The sequence below is a fragment of the Ischnura elegans genome, chromosome 6 (assembly GCF_921293095.1).
Source record: "Ischnura elegans chromosome 6, ioIscEleg1.1, whole genome shotgun sequence".
Taxonomy (NCBI): Eukaryota; Metazoa; Arthropoda; class Insecta; order Odonata; family Coenagrionidae; genus Ischnura; species Ischnura elegans.
Window position 1 is genome coordinate 85750206 of NC_060251.1, and position 25875 is coordinate 85776080.

The 25875-nt window shown below is 37.1% G+C and overlaps 1 protein-coding gene and 1 long non-coding RNA gene across 2 annotated transcripts; one reads left to right on the forward strand and one right to left on the reverse strand.

Annotated features, from left to right (window-relative positions):
• Positions 1–192: 192 nt before the first annotated feature.
• Positions 193–25875, reverse strand: LOC124161092 (circadian clock-controlled protein daywake-like). Its single transcript, XM_046537286.1, has 6 exons — positions 25643–25875; positions 19546–19638; positions 18806–18953; positions 3321–3454; positions 2026–2175; positions 193–1025 (listed from the first exon to the last, which is right to left on the reverse strand). Exons 1-6 carry the CDS (start codon positions 25728–25730, stop codon positions 871–873), a joined length of 768 nt encoding a protein of 255 aa, XP_046393242.1. The 5' UTR covers positions 25731–25875; the 3' UTR covers positions 193–870.
• LOC124161093 lies at positions 11188–12566 on the forward strand. Its single transcript, XR_006865316.1, has 2 exons — positions 11188–11289; positions 12215–12566. It is a non-coding gene; the product is annotated as an uncharacterized LOC124161093 (long non-coding RNA).

Below are 25875 nucleotides of genomic sequence, written 5' to 3' on the forward strand. Positions count from 1 at the left end.
ATTTTAGAAAAAAATAAATTACGTAATAAAAAATTACATTATTAAATTTAAAAAATTATGTAAATTATATTTATCATGAAATCACCTATTATCGGATGTGCAACTACTCTAAAACTGCGGTACATTAATATGAATTGAAATTGCGCACCATGTCATAAATAAATTTGGGAGGAAAATCAATAATAATCACCATTTTATTTTTTATTTTTATTCTAACCAGTCATCAACAAAGAGTAACGCTTCATTTACATTGTCACATTTGGCATGTCTAACAGTAAACCATTTTCAATTACCAAACTAAAACAAAGCAATAGTGTTAGTGACAATAATTATCAACATGCAAAAAAGTAAAATTGACACCAATAAAATTTCTACACGAGCTTGCAATAAATCCTGTAATCCATCAATATCTCCTCTGAGTGTCAAAGATAACATCTTGGCGTATTTTTTTCGTAATTTCATTCTAAATAACTGACATTAATGATTTAGAAGTATGGTATGACGTCAACAGTTTTATTTTACCTTTTTACAGACTTAAGGTACAAACTTTGGCATTTAAACATAATCGAACTTATTTACTTTATCTTGACCGCCCAGTTTCTTTTTTTATGATAACATAGATATAAACTCTTTGGTAAATAACATAAGGTACAACGTATTTTTCAGGCTTCAGCGTATGAAAAATAATGAATAAAGAAATACTGGAATTATTATTTCATACACATTTTCCACAGAATTTTACAACCAATGACACTTCGGTGAAAATTTTGCCTAACAAAATTCTCTCCGAGTGTGAGAGGAATTAAAATGAAGAATGTATAAAATTTTGTTTTGCAATATATGTAAAATTTAAAAAAACAACAAGTTGAATTAGTTTTCCGGGAATAGCTGATCATAAGTGAAGGTTTCTGTAATCTGGTTTCCTATCTTCATCAGGATATCACCCGTTGTCTTCTCAATAACAGGCGTCAAGGCTTGAATGAAGTCCCTGCTGCCCTCATTAAGAGCGGCATTCGTGGCCTCGCCTATAAGAAAGAAATAAAGGAATCAGTGCTTTTTCGTTTTTTCTTACATGCTAAATTGGCAAGAAATCTCTCCTAAATCTGTGCAATGTGGATACAACAACCTTAGTTAACCGACATTTTGATTATTAACATGCGGATGTACTGTAACAACATATCGTAGCGGTCCGATAAGGGGTTCGACTGCGGTATCCGATCATTTCGATCATTTTTCCTATTCGAAACTAAACATATGCCGATACAAATTTTTTAAAGTATTCCTTTACGTATTTTTTCATTTTAAGTTCAGAACAGAATGAACAGAAACGGAGTATTTTTACACCGCTGTTGAAAGAATACATTTTATTGAAATTTACTTAATAACATGTAGCTGTTGACGTGAAAAGTAAGAGAACTGATTTCTCCGCAAAATAAATAAATTATAATCGTGGTATACATCCACACAGCAGTTAAAATATCTTATCATTACAAATACTTGAGGAGTAGGATGACAGAGAGCCATAAGGTATATCTTAAACAAATTTACGTAAAAAAGTCCATATAATATTCGCATGCGGATATGTCTCGTAATATGATTGGGAAAACCGTACCTGCCTTGGAGTATTATCAAACGTGATAGCTTTATTTTTATTTCTCACGGGTATGAATGACACTGCTATCTGCGGCCGGGAATCATCACTCAAAACACAAGACTTATCATATTGCGTAAGGAATGCGAGTAAAGAATTTTTCTTACTAATAGTAAAATTGTTCCTGATAACATCAATCGTTGAACTGAATAAAGAACTAATCTCCATGGAGCCCTTAATGGTATGCTTTCGTAAGGAAACAAAAAGCATCGTGTTTTCGTTCTTTATCGAAAATTCAGGTAAATAAGTTTTAAAAATACGTACAGGAACTAGAAAATAAATTTAAACTGGCCATTAAGATGATATTTATGGATCGTGTTCACAATGAAACCAATTATTGTAAAACCATTCTCATAACAACAGTAAATATTTACCAAGCACTTTGTCTCCTCCAAAGAGACCGTCAAGGTGAACCCTATAGTTGGCTATATCCACCTTCAAGTTGGTATTAGTGAATTTAAGGTACTTCTCACCATCCTTCTCCACGATGCTTCCTTTCATCTCAATATCTCCCTTCACGTTTGCTGTAAAATATAAAACCACAGTATTAAAAAAAAACGATAGGACTATTGAACTCGAAAAACATAAATGGTTTGATTGCTTCATGTGTACCATGATAGAAATATTGGTATGTGGAAGGTGAACTGCTGCGGCAGTGGAAGTTCAGCACTGAGGATAGCGGGTCAACCCGCTGAAACGTCTGAAAAGTTTTTTGTGAGTGTCTTTCTTTAAGTGTTTCTGTGTTTTTCTAAATGTCAATTTTGTCCGTTCTCCTCGATCGGCCTCATACTTATATTATCGCTTAGTGCGCATTCCTCAATACTTTATATGATAGAAATATTGGATATTCATGATTAAATAAATATATTAAAATGAGGAAATTAAAAACGAAAATCCGTATTTTATAGGAAATGACCCGATTTGAGGAGTATCTGTGTAATAATAATTGATTTATCGGAAATGATTACATTTCGTTTACTTTTTACTTTTAATCACTACGTTTTCAATAATGTAATTATTACTTGATATATACTATTTGCTTTCTAAAAGTAATCGCTACTACTTGGCTCATGCCCTATCGGAGTGCTTAGTTCCAAAAGCCCGCGTCGTATGCACGAGTGTATCCACACACGCTTAAATTGGCTAAGTTACGGTAATAGGCGCTGTAGTCGAAGAAAAATGGTAAGAATATATGACAAACTAGAAATGTAACCATTGAGGCCGTGTAAGTATTATTCTCGTTGATTTATTACATTTTTTGACCATCCCCCTCCCATGATGTAAGACAATGCAAATTTTTTTCAAACTTCACCTCATCCGTCTTAGTCTTACGCAAGGTATCATATATTTTTCTCTACTTTTCATTAAATGTTGCGGATTATTAGTAAAATGCGCCATTTGTAAATGCAAATTATAGATTTTTAACTTGTAGGTTAACAAAACTCATCTGATTGTGGTGCGTAGCCCTCACGAGACATGTAAAAAATCCGAAAATAAATGAAATCGTACTTCTTACTGCAAGGGGTTACTTCTGAAAATTGTAACTTGTACTTTTAACTGACTCCAATTTTTAAAAATTAACTCTTATTGAGCCCAGATATATTTTTTGGTATTTTAGCCATCTCTCGAAATTACGTACTATAAAATCATTTCATTCCGATATACTCACTCGCATTTGCTGTCATAGGGCCTCTGCCTTTCAAGGGGAGTACAAGGATCTTCGCATCAACTTCATAATCAGCATCAAAGTACAGCTTTGGGATAGTTATCACAGCTTTGAATATATTCTTGTCAAGATCCGCCCTGGAAAATAAAAACAAGCAGAACAGAAAATATGATAAATCTAGACACTGATAAAAGTCTGAAAGGCATTAATGATATACCTTGAAATAGATATGGAAATAGAGATCTTTTGAAATTACCCGTTATCAGTCAAGCAAACGCTATCCCACTCATGGAGAACTATGAGTAGCAATTATTAGCGGTGTTGCAAGGATTTAAACTTAGTTAAATCATCACTTAACACTTATTTATAGTATTATTCCAGAAGGATGAAGGGTTTTTGACTGCTTCCGAATTGTAGAACTTTCTCTTTCAGCGACAAAATGCATCGAAACTGCCCGAAATTTAAGGTAGAGCTGAGGAGACCCGAATATACAGTTTTGTACTTAAGTATCTGCCAAAAGGGAATGCAGATTGAAAAACAAATGAAACATCTTCATATTCACGTAAAATAAGTGGAAGAATATCTGGATATGAAGTGACGCCTGACTGTCTAAGAGAGTTTTAATATTCTATAAAATGGATTACTAAGGAAATGTTATAGTAAAGGTTAGCCAGTGTCGTGGTCTTTTCATTGCGTACCTGCTTCACGCATATAGTTCCATTGAATTTTGAAGTACTCACGACACGAGCATATATTGAGTATGTAACTCACCACCAGTGCAAATTTGATGAATATATTGCTGAGAAGAATTTCTGAGCACAAGGCAATCCCCACTTCGAAAAATGATTTTTTTTATAATTTAGATCATTAAATCCCATGCAGATTAATTATGCTGCAGAATTAACGGTAGCGTTATATTGATAGTAGAATTCTATGATTTCATTACATAACCGTTAACCCACTACGGAGCCATTCGCAAGGGCACTTTTAGCTCGAAAATGTCACTGAGGAATAAGCGTGCCTTCACCAAGATCGGCATTTGGACACTCCGAATTTTCGTCATTGCTCTGCCAAAACTCCAACTTAGAAAAATATTCCAAGGCAATTAGAGTGGCAGAACATCTGGCGTGAGTTAGGGGGGTCCGCGTCCAAATCCCGATCAAGGCAAATGATTTTTTACTCCGTCGGATTTTCGCATTCTTTATGGTGTTCCACAACACTGCTGGCAGCAGTGCGAGGGCGGGAAAATAATAATCAACAGGTGCATAGGCATGGAAAGAAAGAATTTATTGGCGGTTGACCACAATTCCATTCATTCGTCGCAATATTTTTCTCAGGGGAAAACTGAAATTTAAGACATGATATGATGTCACGTATGAGCTACATATGACTGCAAATCTTAATAGAGAAGTTATAGCGCCGCAAACAGATTGGAACAGGAGGAAAACTAATCAAATTTACCTACGTGCAAACGAACGGGCAAGAACAATGCGAACTATAACGGGGAATGGCGGTAGATTAAAATGCAGTGAATAAATAACTGGTGACAAAACAATCATATTAAAGTGCATTTATTTCCTGAATAAATTGCTGAGTTTTTGAAGAGGAGACAACACAAGAACAAAACATATTCCTGGAAAATGTCAGATTCACAAGCTTACATTATTTTCACGACTCATTTATAGAATATTCCCGAGAATCGTTGAAGATTACCTTATAATTTCGTCCTCGCATTATCTCAATATACCACCATCGCTTCGGTCCTTGATGACAAAAGAAATTCTTCACTTCCTCATACATTCAAAGCATCACATGACAGCCAATAAAAAATTGAACGCAGAATGACCAGAAAGAAATTACAAGCTATATACTTATCTACCACTACCGAATCATACTTTTTTCGGCATGAGAATAAATCACAAACTTGCCCTCTTTCACAACAACATTTTCGCTTCATACGTACACAAGGGAGGATCCAGGATTTTTTCTGGGGGGGGGGGGGGGGGTGAAGGGTCTCACAGATCTTTTTAAATTTGAGATTTTAAAAAAATAAAACAATTACTGTAAAACATATTTTCTTTATTTTGATATGAAAGTTATTAATATTAAATTAAATTATTGAAGCTCGTTATACATTAAATAAAACGAACGTAATAATAACCGTATAAAAAATCTTGTCAATTTTTTAAGCGTGTGGGGGGGGAACGTGCCCCCGTATCCCCCTGAATCGACCTATGCACGTAATTATAAATAAAACACGGATACTGGGGATAAATTATAGCAACACATATTAAAGTTGCAACCATAATTCGGTAAACTATGATCTTGAATGAAGTGTCATTGAGCTCCTGTTTCCAGACAAAAGAGTATATCCAGACAAAAGTTTTCCAGACAGAGGAGTATATAATAAATGACCTATTCAATCCAAACTAGTTCGTAAACAACGAGGCAATGATTTTTAAGGAGAGCGTGGACCATTAACACTACTTGGTTAGCGTGGTGGACAGGAAATTAGTGAATGGAAGATAGCTTGCTAAGAAGAAAGAAAAAAATACGGAACTGTGCATCGGCCACGTATATGATGGAGATAATCTTTGAAGGGCAAATAGACAGAAGGATCGGCTACGGAAGGGCTTGAATTCGCTGGAAAGGACAAGCTATCAAGAATTTACATGAGGTGTCGCATGAAAAGATTAGCTGATGGGAAAAATCTAATGGAGAGCTAAGTCAAATTAATCTCAGGATCGTGAAGCGAAGAAAAGATTACTGAGACAAAATCACGCCTCGCAACCGTTAGTAAAATGACTGCAATATTTCAGCCATTAATACAGTAAATACTTCAATTTTATTCATATTAGACTGAGGACTCCCGTGGATAACCAGAATTGGCGGCAACCAGTTGAGTAGAAATCGTTAATGTATGAGGAATAAACAAAGCTATATTGTAGTCATGTCGTAATTTGAGCAAAATTCCTTGCCGATCATCGAGTTTATCTCAGCCACTACAATATAAAAAGTGAAAAAGCAGGAAATTCAAAGAATTGTTCTACGCCGTCCAGGGGTAGAAAGAAGAATCCGGGCTCATCTGGGAGCTGCATCGCAATCTCTTTCGTCCGCGTCGACGAGGAAGTCTCCGAGCTGGGTTTTGCTGTCCTCGCCGGTTGATCGCTTGGATTGCGGGTGCTAAGGCCCTCGAATTGCCTCGCAAGCGGCTGATCGGATGCTCTGTTCGTGTGCACACACATAATCGTGGATTAGCAACGATATACGGAATGAATAGGGCTTCGATACACATAAAAATAACACACAAAATACGTTTACCTTCACAATCTTCGTTTAAATTATTCAAAAATATGAAGGGTTTTCAACAGAGCTTATGAAAGCATCTTTATGTAAGAGTTCAAAGAAAAGGCTAGTGAAGAGTCAGATATGGATTGTAACGCTTTACGGTAGGTATGGAAACGTGGAAACTTAAGAAGGAGGAGGAGAGAAGACTGGAGGCGTTCGAGATGTGGGTGTGGAGAAAAATGGAGAAGGTGAAGTGAACGGAGAGGAGGAGGAACGAGGAAGTGCTGACCATGGTGGGTGAGGAGAGGTAACTTTTAATTGAGATACGGAGGAGACAATGAATGGACGGTGTGGATGGAGCGTGTACTGAGCGTGGAAGGGATGTTTAATTGCCTGGGGATTATTTAATGCTCAACCATTAGAAGACGAAATTAGGAACGGAAACATAAGTATCCAAACACGCATTAAAATCTGCGCGGGAATAATGTTGTACGAGATTTATTGCCACTGAAAGCCAATAATTACATTACACAAGGACTAAATGCCTGATAAAATGACTTGAAAAGAACAAATTATCTGACACAAGGCATATTTAGGCACTATGGATTTTAAAAAGATTAAAAAGGAGTGTATGTTCAAAACGAATCGGTTGCGTTATACGTAATTCAACTTTTTTGTTTTCCAAAACTTAGCTTACCATTAAATAATAACTGAGAGCAATGATAACACTCCAATAGAATCAGAGTTGGATATTAAATATTAGCCGGCAATATCACATTCTCTTAACACGGTTTTTTAGTGTTTACCCTCCTTTCATTTGTAATTTTTTTCTATATTTTATGAAAGGTATCGTATCTACTATGATGTTTTATATTTAACTAAGCGCTTAATGAGAAGATACAGAACGGAAGATCTGAGTTATTAGGCTAAAATCATCAGTTAAGGTGGAAATAATTGCAGTTTAGGAGAAAAATATGGCCTCGCTCAACACTATATGGTGAATGAAATAATTATCCCTTTATGTTCAAAATACTTCAGCTAAATGTTTTATTGCAGTCTCACTTTGGATTCCATAGCATACGCACCTACGTGATTATGCGCATTCCGTAAATTTTAAACCTTTCATTGATGCGCCTACATGAGATTCCGAAAATTGTTAATAGTCAACGATAAGGAGTCCTCAAATCATAATTCTGTATCAAAAAGCATAAATTTCCGAAGATTTCCAACCGAAAATTTAATCATGACTCTCAAAAATATACGAGTGAAAAATGGGATGATTTTAATGATGACTAAGGAAAAATGAAATTATCACTATGATGTTCACATGAAGGAGTTGGAAGTTTTTATTTATTTATCCAGAAAATTACATTAATAAGATGGTGAGTATTACTCAATAGCCCGCATATTTAAACATCAACGTGTACTTATTTGCATACGTGCATTGAAAATTTTTTAAAAACATCTTTAAAATTATCTTGTCCTATTACTAGACAGCGAATGAGAGCCCAAGGAGGGCCCTTTGAAGGATACAATACATCGGGGGCCGGGACCCAATAATTCAATAGGGTGGTTTCCTATTATTTTTTTATTGCCTAATTCGAAATATTATTACTCCTGGAGTACGTATTTCACGCTTTTAGATTTTTAAATGACGATATCTATTTTTCGCGATTAAATGAAAAGTGAAAATTTTCAAGCGCACGAAAACGCGACGGCTAAGTATGAATGCCGGGAAATCTCTCCGTGTGACGTATTTCTGGTTCCCGCTGCCGCCCTGTGAGGTGACCTTGAGGCGAGTTGAGCGCTGATACGACACAGGCTGCTAGCGGGTAGCTGAGTACCCTGCTGGCTGGTAGCGCTTGGCTTAAATAAGGATTATTAATACCTTATCAAATGAAGAAAACTTTATGATCTTAGCCAGTTTTACTAAGTGATTATTAAGACATGTTTCCCTGAGCTCTGCGCCTCATGCATGCATTGGTAACCTCATACGATGTATAACTCCTATCTTCTCGTATAGAAACTAGGTCCCTCTGACGTCACGTGGAGTGGCATCGCATGGGCGCCAATCTGGCCCTTTTCAAATGAGGATAAAAATGGACCATTGCCATTCGTCTAAACCGGTATTTCTAAAACGAAATAATTTGTATATTATGAATACAGTAATGGTGGGTAACGAATTGCAATCAATGCCTTTCGTTTTCTTTGATGAAGCAAACTACCCTATTATTACCTAATTTACCAACGAAATTGGCAAATTTTTCTGTGAGGAGAAAAATCCATCGAGCATTTCGTTGGATACCTATCACCAGTGGTAACGAGACTCCAGGGGGGTTGTGTTTGAATCGCTCGTAATTATTCCGAGCACGTAACCAAGGAGTCACGTGGTACAATTACGAGCGATTCGGGATTTTGGTGTGTTTGAATCACTCGTAAAAATTTCACTCGTAAAAACCCTTCGTAATTATCTGACTCGGTAGCTACCGGTCGGGATGATTACTAAGGATTGACTACGATGGATACCAAGTAAACAACATGGCGGATTTCATGATGTTAATGTACGCGCATGAGAATTTTAGCGACGAGGATTTAACTGCGGAGAGAACACAGCGTAATTTCAGGAGAAGAGGAGACGCCTTTGAACTGAGTGAGAAGGAATTCAGAAACCTTTTTCGCCTCAATGAACGCTGAACGCAAAATCTGATTGATGCCATACATCTCCGAAGCTTCACGGACATCAGCTGTAAGTAATGTAAACAAAGTAAGTACACATGTTCCATGTATGAATATTTATTGTTTTTAATCATAGAAATTTTACACCGATTTCTGGTTGTGATCCAAAGTTAAATAAGATGTGAAACGCGAAGAAATCTAACTTTATTACCGCTGTTCTAACTTGCAATATCTTAATAAATTGAGGACATTATTCTGCTAAGTTGGAGTGCAAAAGTTTAATAAATCATTAAAAAAGATCATGTTTCAAGTAAAGAAGGAGAATGAGGAACTCCGAAAAGCGATGTGCTGGCATCATGACATTAATTTTAAATTGGTGTATTTGAATTTGCCCCCAAAACAAATACTGCCGTACGCAAAGCGCGTACAATGTAAATACGTTCTCCTGTTGTTTTCCCAACATTTTCATTTCTGCAGAGAGGGATATGTGGTGGAGAGTCAACTTCTGGTTGTTGAGAAGCAAATTGTGCCTTGCTGGAATGATTATTTACTCAAACTCGATAAGTGCAATTGAATTGTTTTACCGTTCATCCTGAATAATTCGTTTAAAAGTGTTTTAACAGTGCTAATGTCCTTCCGTTACCGTATTTCGCTATTTTAGGATAAGTTTATTTATTATTCTTCAAATTTGGCTTTGATCTTTCGTATTAGAACGGTAGTTTTGCGAAAAATATCCTCGGTCATTAGTTTCTTTTGACGGGACGTTGATTACTATAGTTTTATTGTGTTACTAATTCCGAGTATTGGTATCTTGTATTTAATTGTGTAATATGGGCCTCATTACATATTAGCTTATCTCTAACTTAAAATAGCCGAATATATAACCATGAAAATACATTAAGGTTGTTTCTCACTCGCGCATGTAACAGTGTGTGTCGACAAATGTTCAACTTTGCCTCAAGATAAACACTCATTTCATTACAGGTATTGGCTACTCTTACCGTCAATGCTGTTGGACAATAAGTGCCATACATAGCTTATGATGCATATATGAACATGGAGAGAAGCTTTTTGTGCCGGAGGGTGGAAGAGGTGACAAAAACTATAAATGACTATCTCTTTAACGATGGGTGACCGTGGACCATAGCCCAAATTCAATATCATAGCGCTGGCGTAGGTATATACTAACTTGGTTTAAAAATTTATGAACATCCGTGAATAGTGAACGCAGTAGACCTAATGCTATATTTCTTAGGCAAGTATGTACGCGTCATGCATTAAGTGGTTGGTTTTTACTGGTTATATGTGATGTATGTATTCCCTATGAAAATCAGAATAATAGATGGAACTCACATTGCCATGGTGGCATCTCCAAAAAAATCATGTAGTGATAAAGGAAAGGGATTATTTAAATTATAACATATATCATTTGATTAATATGCAAGTGGTGAGTTCATGTGATGTAATAATATTTTATTTTGAAGCAACTAGGGTCAATTACTTTTTAGAAATTTACATTGTAACCCATTACCTGCTGAATGATATTTTAGTGTCAATGAGTAGCCTAATGAGCTTCTTACATTGACTTACATAACTGGTTTTCCAAAATAGAATATAATTATTATATATCCATGATTATACTAATTGAAACCATGCATATCTGCCATGTTCTATAGCAATATATCCCCAAAGCAATAGATCCTCAAATAGCAATGAATAGCCTAAGGAATGGGAGGCATGTTAGAATAAGATTATTTTGACTCATCTTAATTTGCTTTGATTTTAATGGTTTCTGTTCATTTTTTTAATCTGAAGGTTTTGATATGTTGATTTTCTGTTACTGTTGTATTTTTAATTTTTCAGACTAACTCAACCAGATTCTCCCAGGTTCAAATTTGGGTGAGGATTCTGGACAACCCCTTCTAAATCGTAATATTTAAAATACTAATCCAAAGGATGCTGTTCAGTGGTTGTTTGGTTGACTAATTATTTCAATGGAAATACTCTGGTGTGCATTTTTCTCAGAATACTAATCTATGTATAAATAATAATTCTTAGATCTACTAGGAAGTCTATCATCTGTAAAGCCTGGTTACGTGATACATTAACATGCTCAAGTTAATGCTTAAATGATTGAATGCGCGAATGAACTTGAAAATGCACTGTATAACCACCAAACTTGTGTGGACGCAGGAACAGAAAATAGAACCTGTTCTATGTGGTTCATCCAGTTGTATATGTTCTGTTCCGGTCCACCACAATCGTTTATGATTTCACGCATTAACTATGTGTTTATGTACCGTGTAACCAGGCCTTCAGATTGCAGGATAAACTGCTTGACTCCTTGGTGACTTTTTATCACTACAAGCTTGGTATGTACCTTGTTTCACTTAACCCATCTTCTAATCTTTCATAATCTAAAACTAATCGAAACAGTTACATCAATTTTTAGGGGTTTCCAACAAACATTGGTGTTCAATACCAACAGTTTTGATGTCCAAGCCACTTTTTCTCTTCAAATGTGCTGAAACATTTTTTTTTGGCCCTCTTCATACTGAGCCTCCCAAGGCATACCCACTGTACAATAAGCAGGAGTCTGAATGACAGTCTTTCATGTGTGGTCTAGGTTTATTTTTACTATAGTTAATAGTAGTGGGTGTAACTCGGTGGAAATGCTTTATCATAGGAGATGAAGGAATAAAAACTTTACTAATTCCACATGGTGATTTATTGTGTCTGACCATGGTTTCGTTACAGTGTAACATGTTCAAGGTGAGACCTCTAAAATGGTAAGCTGTAATGAGACCATGGTAGACAAAATTAATCACCATGTGGTAAAAGCAATGTTTTTACTCCTTCAACTGCTACTTTTTCTTACTTTTCCTCTGCTTATACTATTTCTGCTTCATTTTCTATTTGGTTTCCCTACTTAGGTGTAGGTATGTCCGCAGTGGTATGCAGCGGAGATTACTTTCTGCCAATGGGAATGGAATTACTCATAAATTTGATGGTTGCTTGCATTATTTGTCTTTTGTGAAAATGATTAATGAGGATCACAGGTTTGCCATCCATAATGGTTGTTAATACTCAATATTCAATAATAAATCCATTATGGCATACAAAACTTTATGTTTCTATGATATGCTCTACTTTCTCAACTTCACATTAATGTGATCCATGAATGTGATGTATACCAACTCCTTGTATAACGTTATTTCTATTGCAGTACATCAACGATACTATGTGTTGTTCTTTTCTTTGAAAATAAAGACAATTCAATGCCAAGATGCATGTTATTGATGCTATTTTTTATATAACCTAGACCTTGTGTAAGATAAATTTAAATGTTCTCCTAAAATAGTGACAAACCTAATGGATTAGAATAGCATTAATTTTATAACAGCATCTTTGATAAACCAAGTCGAGTCTTAGATTGAACCAATAGGATTAAGCAAGAGGCTAATTAGATTTTTTTTAATAGGAGAGTAAATTTTTGAAACAATTATATTGTTTCTTCCCCTATTTAATTACTAGAAATTAGAATTGGGCATGAAGTATATATGCACTGCTTTGAGGATATTCTTGCAGGTCTTATTGGATACTAAATTCCCTATGTAGATCAAATTCTATTTTATCTTTTTCACATCTTAAACCTCCCTCCATTCCTATTCATCTTCTAATTTTCTTTTCATTACTGGAATTTTTTCAACTTGAACTTTGAAAAATGGGCATTTCTCTTATTGCTCCTATCTTCCAGCATTAATTTTTGCCCTTGGTATAATTAAAGTTGATTAAAATGTGCAGGACATGTATGAGTGTTAGGTTATGGAAAGTGGATTCAGCACAGCAGTAGTAATTCTTATGGTACAGAATAACTTTCAATGAAAAACAATATGCTGGAAAGTTCACTCAAACACAAAATAGAGCTCAGAGCTAATTTCAGGCTAAAATCCCAAGAGGAAATGGCCACATAAGTTGGGCCATTTTGCTGCACATACTATGTAGTCGCACATACAGGCTGTATAAGCTTTTCCTCTTGGGATATTATGCAAGACTTGCTTTAGGGTCGTCCGCCTCGTCTTTAGAATTGAAACAATGGTGCTTGTTGTGGTAGTTTGATTTGAGGGAGTGAGCTTGAGTCGGGATTAGAAATTGAGACTGTCTGAATAATTATGGAAAGTGGATTAGAAGTGGAAATAAGTGTTGAAACACTCATAGTAGATGTGGAAGGAGATTTTGAGGTTGATGGGATCGGGTCAAAGGAAGAAAGATTACTTGAATCTACAGATTGACTATTTTTTTCTTCATCTACATGGCCTACTGAAGAATTCTGTTGCTGAAATAACCAATGATTCTATTTTGTGACATACTCAACTTAGTTACACTTGGGGTCTGCTACGCTAATGTTAGTATTACCTCAATATCGAAAATGATTAGTATTTCCTGCAAGTCTTCATGCCCGTGTGTCGCATTCTTCCCTATCAGTGCTATCATACGTTTTTTAATATGATTAAGCTCCTTAAATTTAAGGGCTCCACTCCCAGTCTGGGTGCCCTCACGATTGTAACACGCTACTTTAGCGGCAGATTTCAAATCTTGCCAACGCTGAGGGAAAATTTATTAATCACAACAAATGTTATGAGATTCTTAAATGGCAATTTATGGAAACATAGTTTCTCAGCAACATATACGATGCTACATATTTTTCTATTTTTGAGTAAGTAGTTATTTTTACGTTTCATTTAAGCTAATCACTCTGTAAAAAATAATTACTTTATAAGAAAACGATCATTTACCGAAAAATATGGATCAGATATGGAAGAATAAGAGGCTAATGTAACGTAAATATAAATAACTAATACGCTTAATGGTTTATTAATAATGAATTAATCATTAATGTCGCAACACGTTTCATTTTATATAGTGTACCTTCAGAATGAATTGCCGAAGCATATATTTCTGCTTAGCGATAACTTCATATTTACGCCTTTGTTTACTTTAATTTACACCGCGCTACTGACGAATTCGTAAACAAATGAAGGAAATTACAACGTTGCCACAACCACCACTCGTGATCCATCTCATTACGAAGGCTCCATTACGACTTCGAGACGAAAAGTTTCAAACACACCAATTACCCTTCGTGTTGGTGAGCACTCGTAATGGACCGCTCGTGATGGTGAGTGAGTGGAATTATTACGAGCGATTCAAACACAACCCCCCAGGGCGGGCTCGCGGAGTTACAGCCCCGGGGCAGGGTCAGTAAGCTCTCGCTTTTCACCCTCACCACGGAAGGGGGAGGACATGGAAGGAGAAAGGAAGGAGGATACGAGCCCGACGACGCGTCCAAGGAGTGGATTTGATTGGAAGGGCAGGGAAGAGGAATCCCGCACCGTCGCAGAGGCGGGCGGGTCCTACTACTAGCGAAACCATGATTTAGGCCCATATCGTCAGTCGCTCCTTCAGATCTCGTCTTCACTTAGGATTCCTTCGGCGGCCTCCTTCGCGAAGGACGCGATTACGTTCGAGAGACGATCCTCAGTGAAGCTCTTCTTTATCTTCCGACTTAAGCTGGTCTTTTGGATCATTTTCGTCGCTCATGGAATGTCCGGTTCTGAGATCCGTTCATCCAGTCAAACAAAGACAAAGCATAACTCACCTAGCGGGCGTAGTCCAGTACAAGCTCCCAGTGCTCCGAAGCGCTGGAAGCGAGTCTTTGCGTGGTCCAGTAGAAGCTACAAAAGCTCCCGTAGCGTTCTCGTACGTCACGCATGACGTCACTATATTCGCTTCTCTCTCGCTACAAACGCTCCCAAGAAATAGGTAGGTAGGCTGGAGCGAACCGGTTTTCAGCGCGAATTTGAACGGGAAGGAAGGCAAAAGAAAATGGTGTTCATAACAATTGTGGACCTGACCGGCAATAATATGACCATTTGGAGTTGATGGAAGAAGTCGCTAAGAGAGCCTGGATAGTAAATGCTAAAAACAAATGGTTAAAGAACTATTCGGGGGATATTACGGTGAGGCAAATGGCTGTAACTCAATGGTTTCACAATTCAGAGTCGCCACGGGCCAGATCGGGGAAGAAATTGAGCGGCAAGACCAAGATATCTTATAAAATTTGTTGTTGTGATAATTAATTATATATAATATTATTTAATTATTAGTGGTTTAAGCTTGAGCTAGCGAGAAGGGGAGATAGAAAATGGCTATTCGAAATTAATAAGACATGTAGTGAGTGAACTTTCCGGTCGAAGCATTAATTCCGTCCGTTACATATAAGAATTATGTTAATTTTGTAAGTTATATTGATTTATTTGTTATTTAGATCAATTATTAGTTATTTGAACTTGATATTGCGTGAAATTGAGATAGAATATGACTTCTTAGGTTAGGGTACGTGAACTTCTAGTTAAAGCATTCCGTTTGTTGCTTTTTGGCGGCCAACCTATAAGGTTTTCTTCAAGCTTTTCCCATGAAGATTGTATTCTCTGTTAAATGATGATATCTTCCTCTAATCTTCAACTGAAGTTTAATCAATTATTGATGTTCGGTTGTATTTTACTTATGTAATTTTCTTAAGGTCAGGTTGACACGCATTGCATTTATGCTTAAGGCCACGGTCTTAGACTTAAGGCTCGTTGTTGACGAGATTGGTTCAAGTGTAGGACTGCTTTTGAGACTGTCATACAATGTCATGAGTGCAATTGATAAATCGTATAAAGGACACTCCACTTAAGGCCTTTTTACACCTACATAAATCCGTACAAGTCTAAATGTATGAACGCGAGAAAGAACACGAAATGTACCGTACGGTTGCGTTGTTGCACGTTAAGTGGTTTCACGTGTAACCACTCAACTTGTGCAAATGCATGATCGACAAATTTAACCTATTTTAGCTAGGTTCAAACATTCGTACATGTTCCGTTTCGGTCCACAAAAATAATTCACGCAAATAGGCATTAACTTGTACCTGTATCGTTTAAACGCAGGCTTTTAGGTGAGTTAAGTTAATTAGGCTTATTTTTCGTTTAATTGAAATTTCTCTAATAAGGTATTTAATCAGTCTTATCTTCTTTAATATGTATCATATGATCTGCTCTTTATAGTTTAAGTTTATCACCTTGTTGTTAGAGGATTTGCAAACCAGTGGGTAAAATCTTCAGGACAAGCATCGGTCTGCTGTGGTGCCCGATCATGGTATCCAATGAAGATCTAATATTAAATAGATTTCTTGTGGTGTACCCCATGGTCATATTCTTTTTGTCATTTATATTACTGACCTCTCTAACACGCTAAGTAAAGTACAAGGGGCTATAACAATCCCTAATTCAGACGATCTAATATCCGAGCAGACGATACTAGTAAAACAAACGACTAACAAATGCTACAATCGCTCCAGCCGTGATCCAGTAGGGTAGCACTGGGAGCGATAGGAGCGAAAGTGGACCACGAATCTGTAGCGTCTGAAGCGGGAGCACTCGGGAGCATTGGGAGCGTGTACTGGATTACGCCCAGCGTCACACGGGCCACAAAATATGCCGAAATGGAGCGAATGGGTAACGCGGAAAGAGTTTTTCTGTTTAATTTGGTAATCAAACATAGGGATATTCAAGAAAATAAGAAAACGGACGCAGTGACAGTTTGCATTGGAATCAGAAATTAAATTCACCGAAAATTCATAGATAATTCATACTTCAAATATACAACAGACCGAAGCGTGGGAAAAAAGCAACAAGTTTCCTCAGTTAGATGATTAGTAAATATCAACTATAGTCTTTAGTAGTCGAAACGTACACCTAAACAATCCAGCATTAACGTAAGCCAACATGACGATTAAATAATTCCTGGGGTGTAGGTAATATAATGCAAAAAGTTGTTTGCCAACGTGTCGTTTTATTTTAAAGCCATCATTCCCTTTCCGAATAAAATTCCACTGGATTTTGGCAATTCCTCAAGTATTGCCGAGATAAGTAATCGTACGCGGAAAAAAGGTTTAGTTAGAACTATCGAATTCTGATGAAATTTATCAAACTTTTCGGTCGTCATATGGCTCATTGAAAAATTTAGTAACAATTATCAAACCAGTTTGATAAGTTATATCAAACTGGTTTGGTAATTGATACCGAAATGGCCACAGCAGTTCGATAAAAACTATCAAAATCAAAAGATAATAAAACCGACAGAGCGTGCACAGTGCGCGTGAAAGAGTTTCAATCCAGAAAACACTATTCTGATTTAAAATCATAAAATTAATAGTTTAACGTAAGTTTATGCTAAAGAAATACAAAAAAAAGCTAAAAAAAATTCACCTTCAAGCAGCATCGAACGTGGGCCTTCCGCGTAGTAGCGACGGGCGCTAACGACTGGGCTAAGTCGGTTACAATATTGATGTCATACACAAAGGCAATTATATTTTATTAATGTAAATAATCAACCTTTGCGTTGAAATGTGAATAAGAAGTGACTAAACTTTCCCTTTCTAAGCTTAAGAGGAATACTTGATGCACACAATTGCATTACGTAGTTACTCCATATCCATTTCTAGTGCAGATGCGCAAGAAAACTTTATTTGTAGGCTTTTTACATCGATGTAGAGATGATTTTTACGTGCTGGGTGATGGGATATGACGACTTTTATCACATGTCATTCAACATGATCGCGAATGATTATGCCTCAGGAATACCTCTAATTAAGGTTTTTATGTGTCGAAATACACAAACATCTCCTTACAGCTTTAATATCCATGATAATACGCTGTTCAATCATTGCCTTTGATGCACCGGCCAACGGATAACATTGCAATGTAAAGCAGAAATAAACAGAAAAATGAACGTAAACAAAATTAAAACGTTATCGCCATCACAAATAATAAAAACAAAATCATTTCTACCAACCTATCTTTTATGTAAGGCCTGTTTAAAAATATTTAAAGTGATGAAATGGTTGTGAAGGCTGGGTCAGACCAACCTACGCTGGCGAGGAGTCCTTCACCAGCAAAGTGCGCTGAAGAAGACCTTCGGACGTCTCTCGAACTGAAATCTATCCTTTAGGAGCCGAGGAAGATGAAGGATGGCTAAAGAAGCGACTGACGATACGGGCCTTAATGTTTCTACAGAAGAGGAAAAAATCCTATGAGGTAGGAAATTTTAACGATTTTCCGTAGATACACCTATCACTAGACACTACAACTACTGGAATTCAGTGCTTATAGCTAGACAGTAGTTTATATTAAAGATACTCTGTTGGATGTTTCACAGAAGTTTTAATAACCGACCCAGGTTTCGACAATACACTATGTCACTATGTCACCTTTGAAAATGACATAGTGTAGAAACCTGGGTCGGTTATTAAAACTTCTGTGGAACATACAAGTGTATCTTTATTATGTTTCCTGTCACCAAGTTCCACCAAATATCGCCGACCAGCCTTAAGTTGAGTAGTTTATAAACTACACCGTATACTAACTGGGAGCCTCATTTTAATACGCAGCCAAACTTAAGGTAAACTGATATGTACTCACTTGATATCCTGGATTTCAAATGACCCAGCGCCGAAAACTTTAACGTTCTTCCCGACAGCCTTGAAATTAGCAGTGTTCGAACCTCTAGATACGACCACCTCAGGGAGCACCAGGGGTTCCAGGGCTGGTACATTGAGCTCAGGTATACCTATGAATCAAATGGAAGAATATTGAGTTGATCAGATGAAAATTATTATCGAGCACTGATATTTTTTGGTGGTGATGTTTCGTGGCGGGCGGGATGTTAAAATGTTACAACGAGGCAAACATAAGAGAAGAATTAATGCGAAAGTAGTTCTCAAGATAACAAGCAATTAACTCTCATGAATTCCCCAAGCTGTTCCTGAAGGTATATCGTAGGTTCCTACAACACTTGCAATTTGAACGAAGGTTTAAAAAGGGGTTAGCGCGACGTTGTTATTACTGGTCATTGACAAATGTCTTTTGAGCCCGTAGCGTGAAAAATGAGAATCATAGCTGATAGAATCTATTACTATTTCACAAAGCCAATACTACAAGGCGTATTGCAACACAAATTACACCACAAAAGACTTATAAATATTTTTGGCGGTCGTTTCAGTCTACTTAAGAAAAATTTTAATATAGGGTCGTGTTGAAAGTATAATATCGGAATGATTTATGCTATTAATAGAAGTTATGGTTTAACTTAGAAAAACATTTACAATTGATGAGGGACAAATCACAAGCATTTACCATAGAAACATGATTATAAATCTTACCTTTGACCAGTTGAGGCCGCAGATCTTCGATGGAATGTTTGATGCAGTTTTCTACATTGGGATCACTCTTCTTACAGATGTGAATGTAGCTTGCTGCACGCCCGGGAAAAGAAGAGAAAAGAAATTAGTGATGCAGTTTTCCATAAAGCAATATTGAAAATTACAAATGAATAATGACACGCAGCATACATAGTAGTTTTGAAAAACAGTACGATCATCAATGGCCATAAGAGCTGCATGGCAAACGAAAGAAAATTTTAAAACTAGGGGTAAGTATCTCTAATGGGATAAATTTAAAACACCATTTAGATCCATTTAGTCAAAATTACAACCGGGAGTATCCATTTCCATACTCAAAAATTACAACCTCCATGTCGATAGCAGCGGGGTTGGTATTTCTTTCTATCCATTTCACTCGAAATGCCTTGATTACCAATAGCGCCATTCATATAAAACTTTCAGAGTATTATTCTATTCACAACGTCACATAAAATGCCATTTTTTCCGATAAATCGTATAAAAGCAAAAAAGTACTCAAGGGCACAGTTCGTAAATGTAAAATACTTTCAATTTATAATTCTATTCGCCTGTTTACATAAATAATGCTTTTAGGACAATTCTATATCTCGGCTAGTGGCTAAACTGAATCTAGAATGATGCTATAATTCTCACATAACCAACACCCGTTGATTAGAAAATGTGCCAATATGTAACCGATATTGGAATTCAATCTATGACGCATAGAATTTCTTACGGACTGTAGGCGATGATTTATGGTGCATTTAGAGATCGCACCTTAGGCTCGTGACTTTTTCTTAACTCATTTCCAAGCATTCTTTACTGGGATAGGTAATACCAATTCTGATTCAAACTAAAAACAATATGGGAATGTCATGAAACTAAGGGAAATGAAAGCATCCAGCGATTTTTACGGAAAAATCGCTTCCTTTTATGCCTAAAGTTGCTCTCTCACTATCACTTTATAGACGACAGGTAACTTGCGACACAAAATAGAGAGAAGCGCGATGCGTGATGAGAAATAGATATTCCGAGATATCTCCTCCATATTCCAGCGTAATGGGCTTTTCATAAATCCGTCTTTGTTCTGGATTTACCGCGCTGGCTGAAGGTCGGCAATCAATCGCACATGGTCTGGCATTAGGTTTCTCGCGAACGCGGAAGGCTTAGAGTGACGTCTGTGAGACGCTTTCTATACGGGCATAAAAAAGTAAACCACGGCGTTCAACGTGTTTCCCCACGTGTGGATTTTTTAAAAACAGATGCTTCTAGATTCCTAACTAACAGTGCGCTTCCTCATCCAAAGCAATTTCTACGACTTTGATTGGTGCACTTCAAGGGTGAGGAGAATTAACTCCTAAATGAAATAGGGAGGGTAGAGTGGGTTCGGATTGAGCGAGTATTAAACGGGGAGGGGACGCTAAAAGTCGTGTTAGAGGGAAGAACGATGGGAAACCGAGGAGGGGGCGTAAGAGAATAGGATTGTTTGATAAAATGAAAGGGATTAGGGCTTGCTGGGAATCGAAGAGGGAAGTTCAATATGGGACGTAGGACAGGATGGTGTGATTTCCAAAATGGTCCATGAAACCTCCTCCGGTAAAAATTGTTGTTCATAATTTCATTGAATGGACGTGTAGAAAAATATTCGGCGATCGATATATTAAAAGAATAGGTACCTCGGAAGTGAACTTCACACAAAATGTGCGCAATTACATAAATAGCTGGCTTATCCAACTAAATGCTGTGACAAATTCATGCTTAAAGTACTCTGCTTTCAAAGTGTAATGAAATCTATATGCGAGGGCTTTAGGAAATAAACTCGGATTGGAACATCATGGGAGTCATCTGTCAAGTTACAATATTCTAAATGCTTTAAAAACAGGGCGAAAAATTAAAACAATCCAATTCATATAAACATGATCACTGATCCAGAAAGTTTGCGTGTACAAAAAGATTTTACTGTGAAATAATTTTCTAAAACCAATCGTTGAATTTGATAAATCGATCATTAATATCACTTCCTCTTTCATAATAAATAGTGCAAAACGCTTAGCGTGATTTATGAGCTTAAAAAATGTTTCATGTAGAATAGAGAGGCATGAAAATGGAAGGCGGTGTTTCCAAGCGGCAACTGATAGGAAGGTTTGAGCTTCGAATCCCGGCCAAAACCTTCGCGGTCCCCAAAACTAAAATCCTATATATAACTGATAACTTCAGGCTCAGCAATGTGAAACCTTTCAATTATGGACAATAATATAATAAAACTTTGTTAGGTTCACCTGTATATTTAATTAGGCACGGCCCTGGTTTACAAATATTACTATGTTATGAAACCCGGTTCGTGCCTATTTTTAATATACAAATATTCTTAACAAAGTTTTATTCTTTTACTGTCCATAAAATCCCAGAAGTGCGAGATAGTCCACAGAAAGGAACCCTCCTTTAAATAAAAGATACAGTATCCGGCGTGATACGGTGGAAATCTTTGATATTCAGCTTAGTAAAACCACTTGTCTTTCCACACACTTTTATCGAAACCGACCATGGTTTCGGCAACTCGTGCCATTATCAAGGTACATAGCCTTGGGTGACAGCCTTTTGGGCAGCCTTTTTGGGTGTCGGTGTTTGGGTGTCAAGGTACATAGCCTTGGGTGACAAAGGCTGTCACCCAAGGCTATGTACCTTGATAATGGCACGAGTTGCCGAAACCATGGTCGGTTTAAATAAAAGTGTGTGGAAACAGACAAGTGGTTTTACTAAGCTGAAGAACCCTCCTTTCTTCCCCTGCTCTGAATGTTAAGTGTCACATTCCCGTGACTTGGAACTAGAGATAAACTCTCGCTTATCCAAATCATATTTCGGGTCAAACCACAGAGTGAATGGTATTTATTTTGTACACAAGAACAATTCTTCATCTAGTAGTCGGGGGCATAATAGCATAATAATAAAAGCATCGTATCAGAATTGGAAAAATAATACATATTTGTCTCCATCTGCAACCGGCTCCGACACAACGCCAGCCAATACTAAGAAATCAGACGTTGGGAATAAGAGCAACATGTAGCCTTGTCCTTCGACCATGAGACTTCAGAGAGTTATGTCACACCCGAGTGCAACTGCTCTCGCGGAATATTTACTGACGCTAGAAAATTCTATTAACTACACCAACCCTCTTCAATTCAAATTAAAATTCACTTCCTGCTACAAAATGAAATCAAGAAGACCAATATCATTGAAATCCTTGAAGTATAAAAAGTTTTAAGTCGATTAAAAATTGAAATGACGGTCATGATGCTCTCTGAATATTTTGCCGTTTCAGTTTACTTACCGCTTCGACTCTTCCGTATTGCGGCAACTCATATAACGGTGCATACACAAGGGAAACATGCCTATGGAAAAAGTGTGAGCAGGAAGTAAGGAAAGGAAACGAAAGATTAATGCTCACACACACCTAGTTTTTGCCATTGAAGAGACGACCCTCGGAATAAGCACGGTCATCGGAAAGAAACCCGTTACAAATGGATGGATATTCAATTATATTTCACCACAAAATTAGCGTCAATTCTTAGGAGACCCTTAAGGGTTTTTACTCTAATTCACGAAATTAAATAAAGAAATTTTATTCACTCAATGTTTTATAGTGGGGACAGATCGAAAAGAAATTTAGGACTTCAGGTTACTTGAAAGAAAAGTTTTTGATTAATTCGTGAAGGATGGCGTCGTACTTAGCAAATGAACGCTGTTAGTTGGAAGGCCATTGGAAATAATCCATTTTGAAAAAATACAAGCCATGAATATAATCACTTAGTGAGTCAACCAAAAGGATTTTGTATTAACTTGACTTAACTAGGGTTTTATTTTACCTGGCACCGGATTAGACCACAATCCGGTCCACTCTTCCCCCGGGCCAGGGCTTTTACAGGAGATGGTAATTTAAAAGCATTGTATTGGCACTAATGCCAGTGAAGATAGAGCTTATTCCGGATACGGCTCAGGCATTTGAATAGCACACAACAGGCTAGAGAACCAGTTCTTTCCCTTGAGCCACCTCGTAGGTTAAGGATCTGCTTATGGGTGTCCGGAGACACTCAAGATTTGAACTCGAGACCATTCAGTCGGCAGCCAAGCACTCTACCCACTATGCTCGCGCGTTCTCTATGACATTCTTTCTGTGACAATGTGATCTTAATATTAATCTTTCAATTGCTGACATAAATTGAAGTATTTTTCCATGGACATGCAAAGAACGCAATACAGAAAATATAAATGTGTGAATCCCTAATACTCATAGATAATCCGATTATCTGTCCTTTCACTCTCGCACAAAATTGGGCGAGAACAGTTTACAAAAATAAATTCAATAAATTTATGAGGTGTTAAGAAAATTAAATGATACAAATTAAAAGTCAAATACGCTATTTGTTGAAATGAAGGCATGAATGACGGGATGAGAATCCTATCACCGCAAAGGCGACGGCAACAAATCAATGGCAAGTAGCAAGCAAAAATTTATTTCTCAGTTAATGACTGACAAACATGGCAGCCACTGCTTACCGCCTACTTTCATTAATAGGAGGCGATGTTTCAAAATGAAATAGTTGAGGAAATTTGGATTATTTATTAGCTTGAAATCAGCACTAATTGCAAGGGGAAAGGTTTCTGTAACTCATTAGTCTTCCTCGCCACATTAGCTTCCTATTCTCGTAATCTTTTGAGTTCCAACGTAAACATCCGGATCGAGAAAAAATAACTAAAACCGCAAATCCAGGTCAGGTTGGTTTGGAAACTACTGTTGGGTACCTTCTTGGTCCAGAAATCAAATCCCAGAAGTGGTGCATATTTTACAAAAGAGGTTATCCTCACCTCTGCTTGAGAAGGACACTTCATATACAGCATCCCATTAGTTGGATTGGACGTTCAGCCACAGTCCCTTTCGCGGCTTTCGTTAAGGTCAGGCTCAAGGGAAACTGCATACGGATACTAAGATAATATCGCAATTTTACCATTAAATACATTAACGAGGTTGGTACAAGAAACGAACTATATATCATTTTCTCAAAAATGGCTAAATATGCTCTTCTAATATACTTCATCGACTGGCGGCTACAAAAAAAAAAACAGGCTTCTCGTCCTATAAATTATGGAAATTGCACTTGAAAATTGTCAATTTTACAAAGGCCGTTTGCGATATTTTTGTCAAATTACCGCAAGAACAGCTAAAATACATACGTCGCTTCGATATAAACTAATAAATTTTTCACTATATAATGAAAATAATGATAAAAATAAAATGTAGATAAGTCGCCGTTCTACTTTTTGAGCCACTACGACATGAGTTCTTTGATTGGACTCAAAACCACGTCAATTTCATGAACATTTCGCTATTAACTGGCTACAGTCGGTTCAATTAGGTGCAAAAAGCCTATCTAAAAATATATGGAGAAAATTATCCGTATTCTGAGTACCGCAATTTTGGTTTTTAACGTAGTTGGTTGTCGTACATAATGGCTTAACTATTTTTCAATAATGAAAGCGAAAATTATTTTCTTTTAAATTGCGAAGTTGAAAGCTGAAACAAGGGTAGAATGTTAGGTAAACAAGGGAGAGGAAGTTAGTGAACAGGATTTTTAGATAGAATGAAAGGGAGTTGGCCTTCCGATGAATTAAAGAGGGAAGTGCATGAAGGGAAGGGAGGCGGCCAGAATTCTTTTAAAATACTCTCTGGAAACCTGCATTAACCGGCATAATACTTTGATAATAATAATTGGAAAGCCTTCCACCTTGTGGGTAACCAAATAAGTGGGTTGGTCATTTACTGAGAAATGATGGATTGGTAAAGACAATTTTGGAAGCTACCGTGGAAGGAAATAACCGCAGAGGAAGACCGAGGTTGAATTTCATTACCCAAGTAACGAAAGACAATGGCTGCAACAATTACCTAGAGCTGAAAAGGCTGGCGGAAGACAGACAACGATGGAAGGCTACTGCAAACCAACCCAAGGGTTGACTACTTAGAAGAAGAATTGAGGAACGAATATTTAGAGGCAGGATACATCGTTCTGCTTAAGGTAACACTCACGTATTCCGGTAGGTTTGGCGAGAGCTGGCGTTGAAGTCTCCAGAGCCAGGATACCGAAGACGACGAGCATGACACGCAGGGACTCCATTGCTCTTCCTTTCCTCGATTGGCACCTTTAGGAGTGAACAAATCTCAAGTGCTCCAAATGAGAACTAACACCTCCTCAGCAGCAAATAGAGACTTCAGCAGATCCGCCACTCTAACCCACTCGAGATGCGGAACAGAAGACCTTA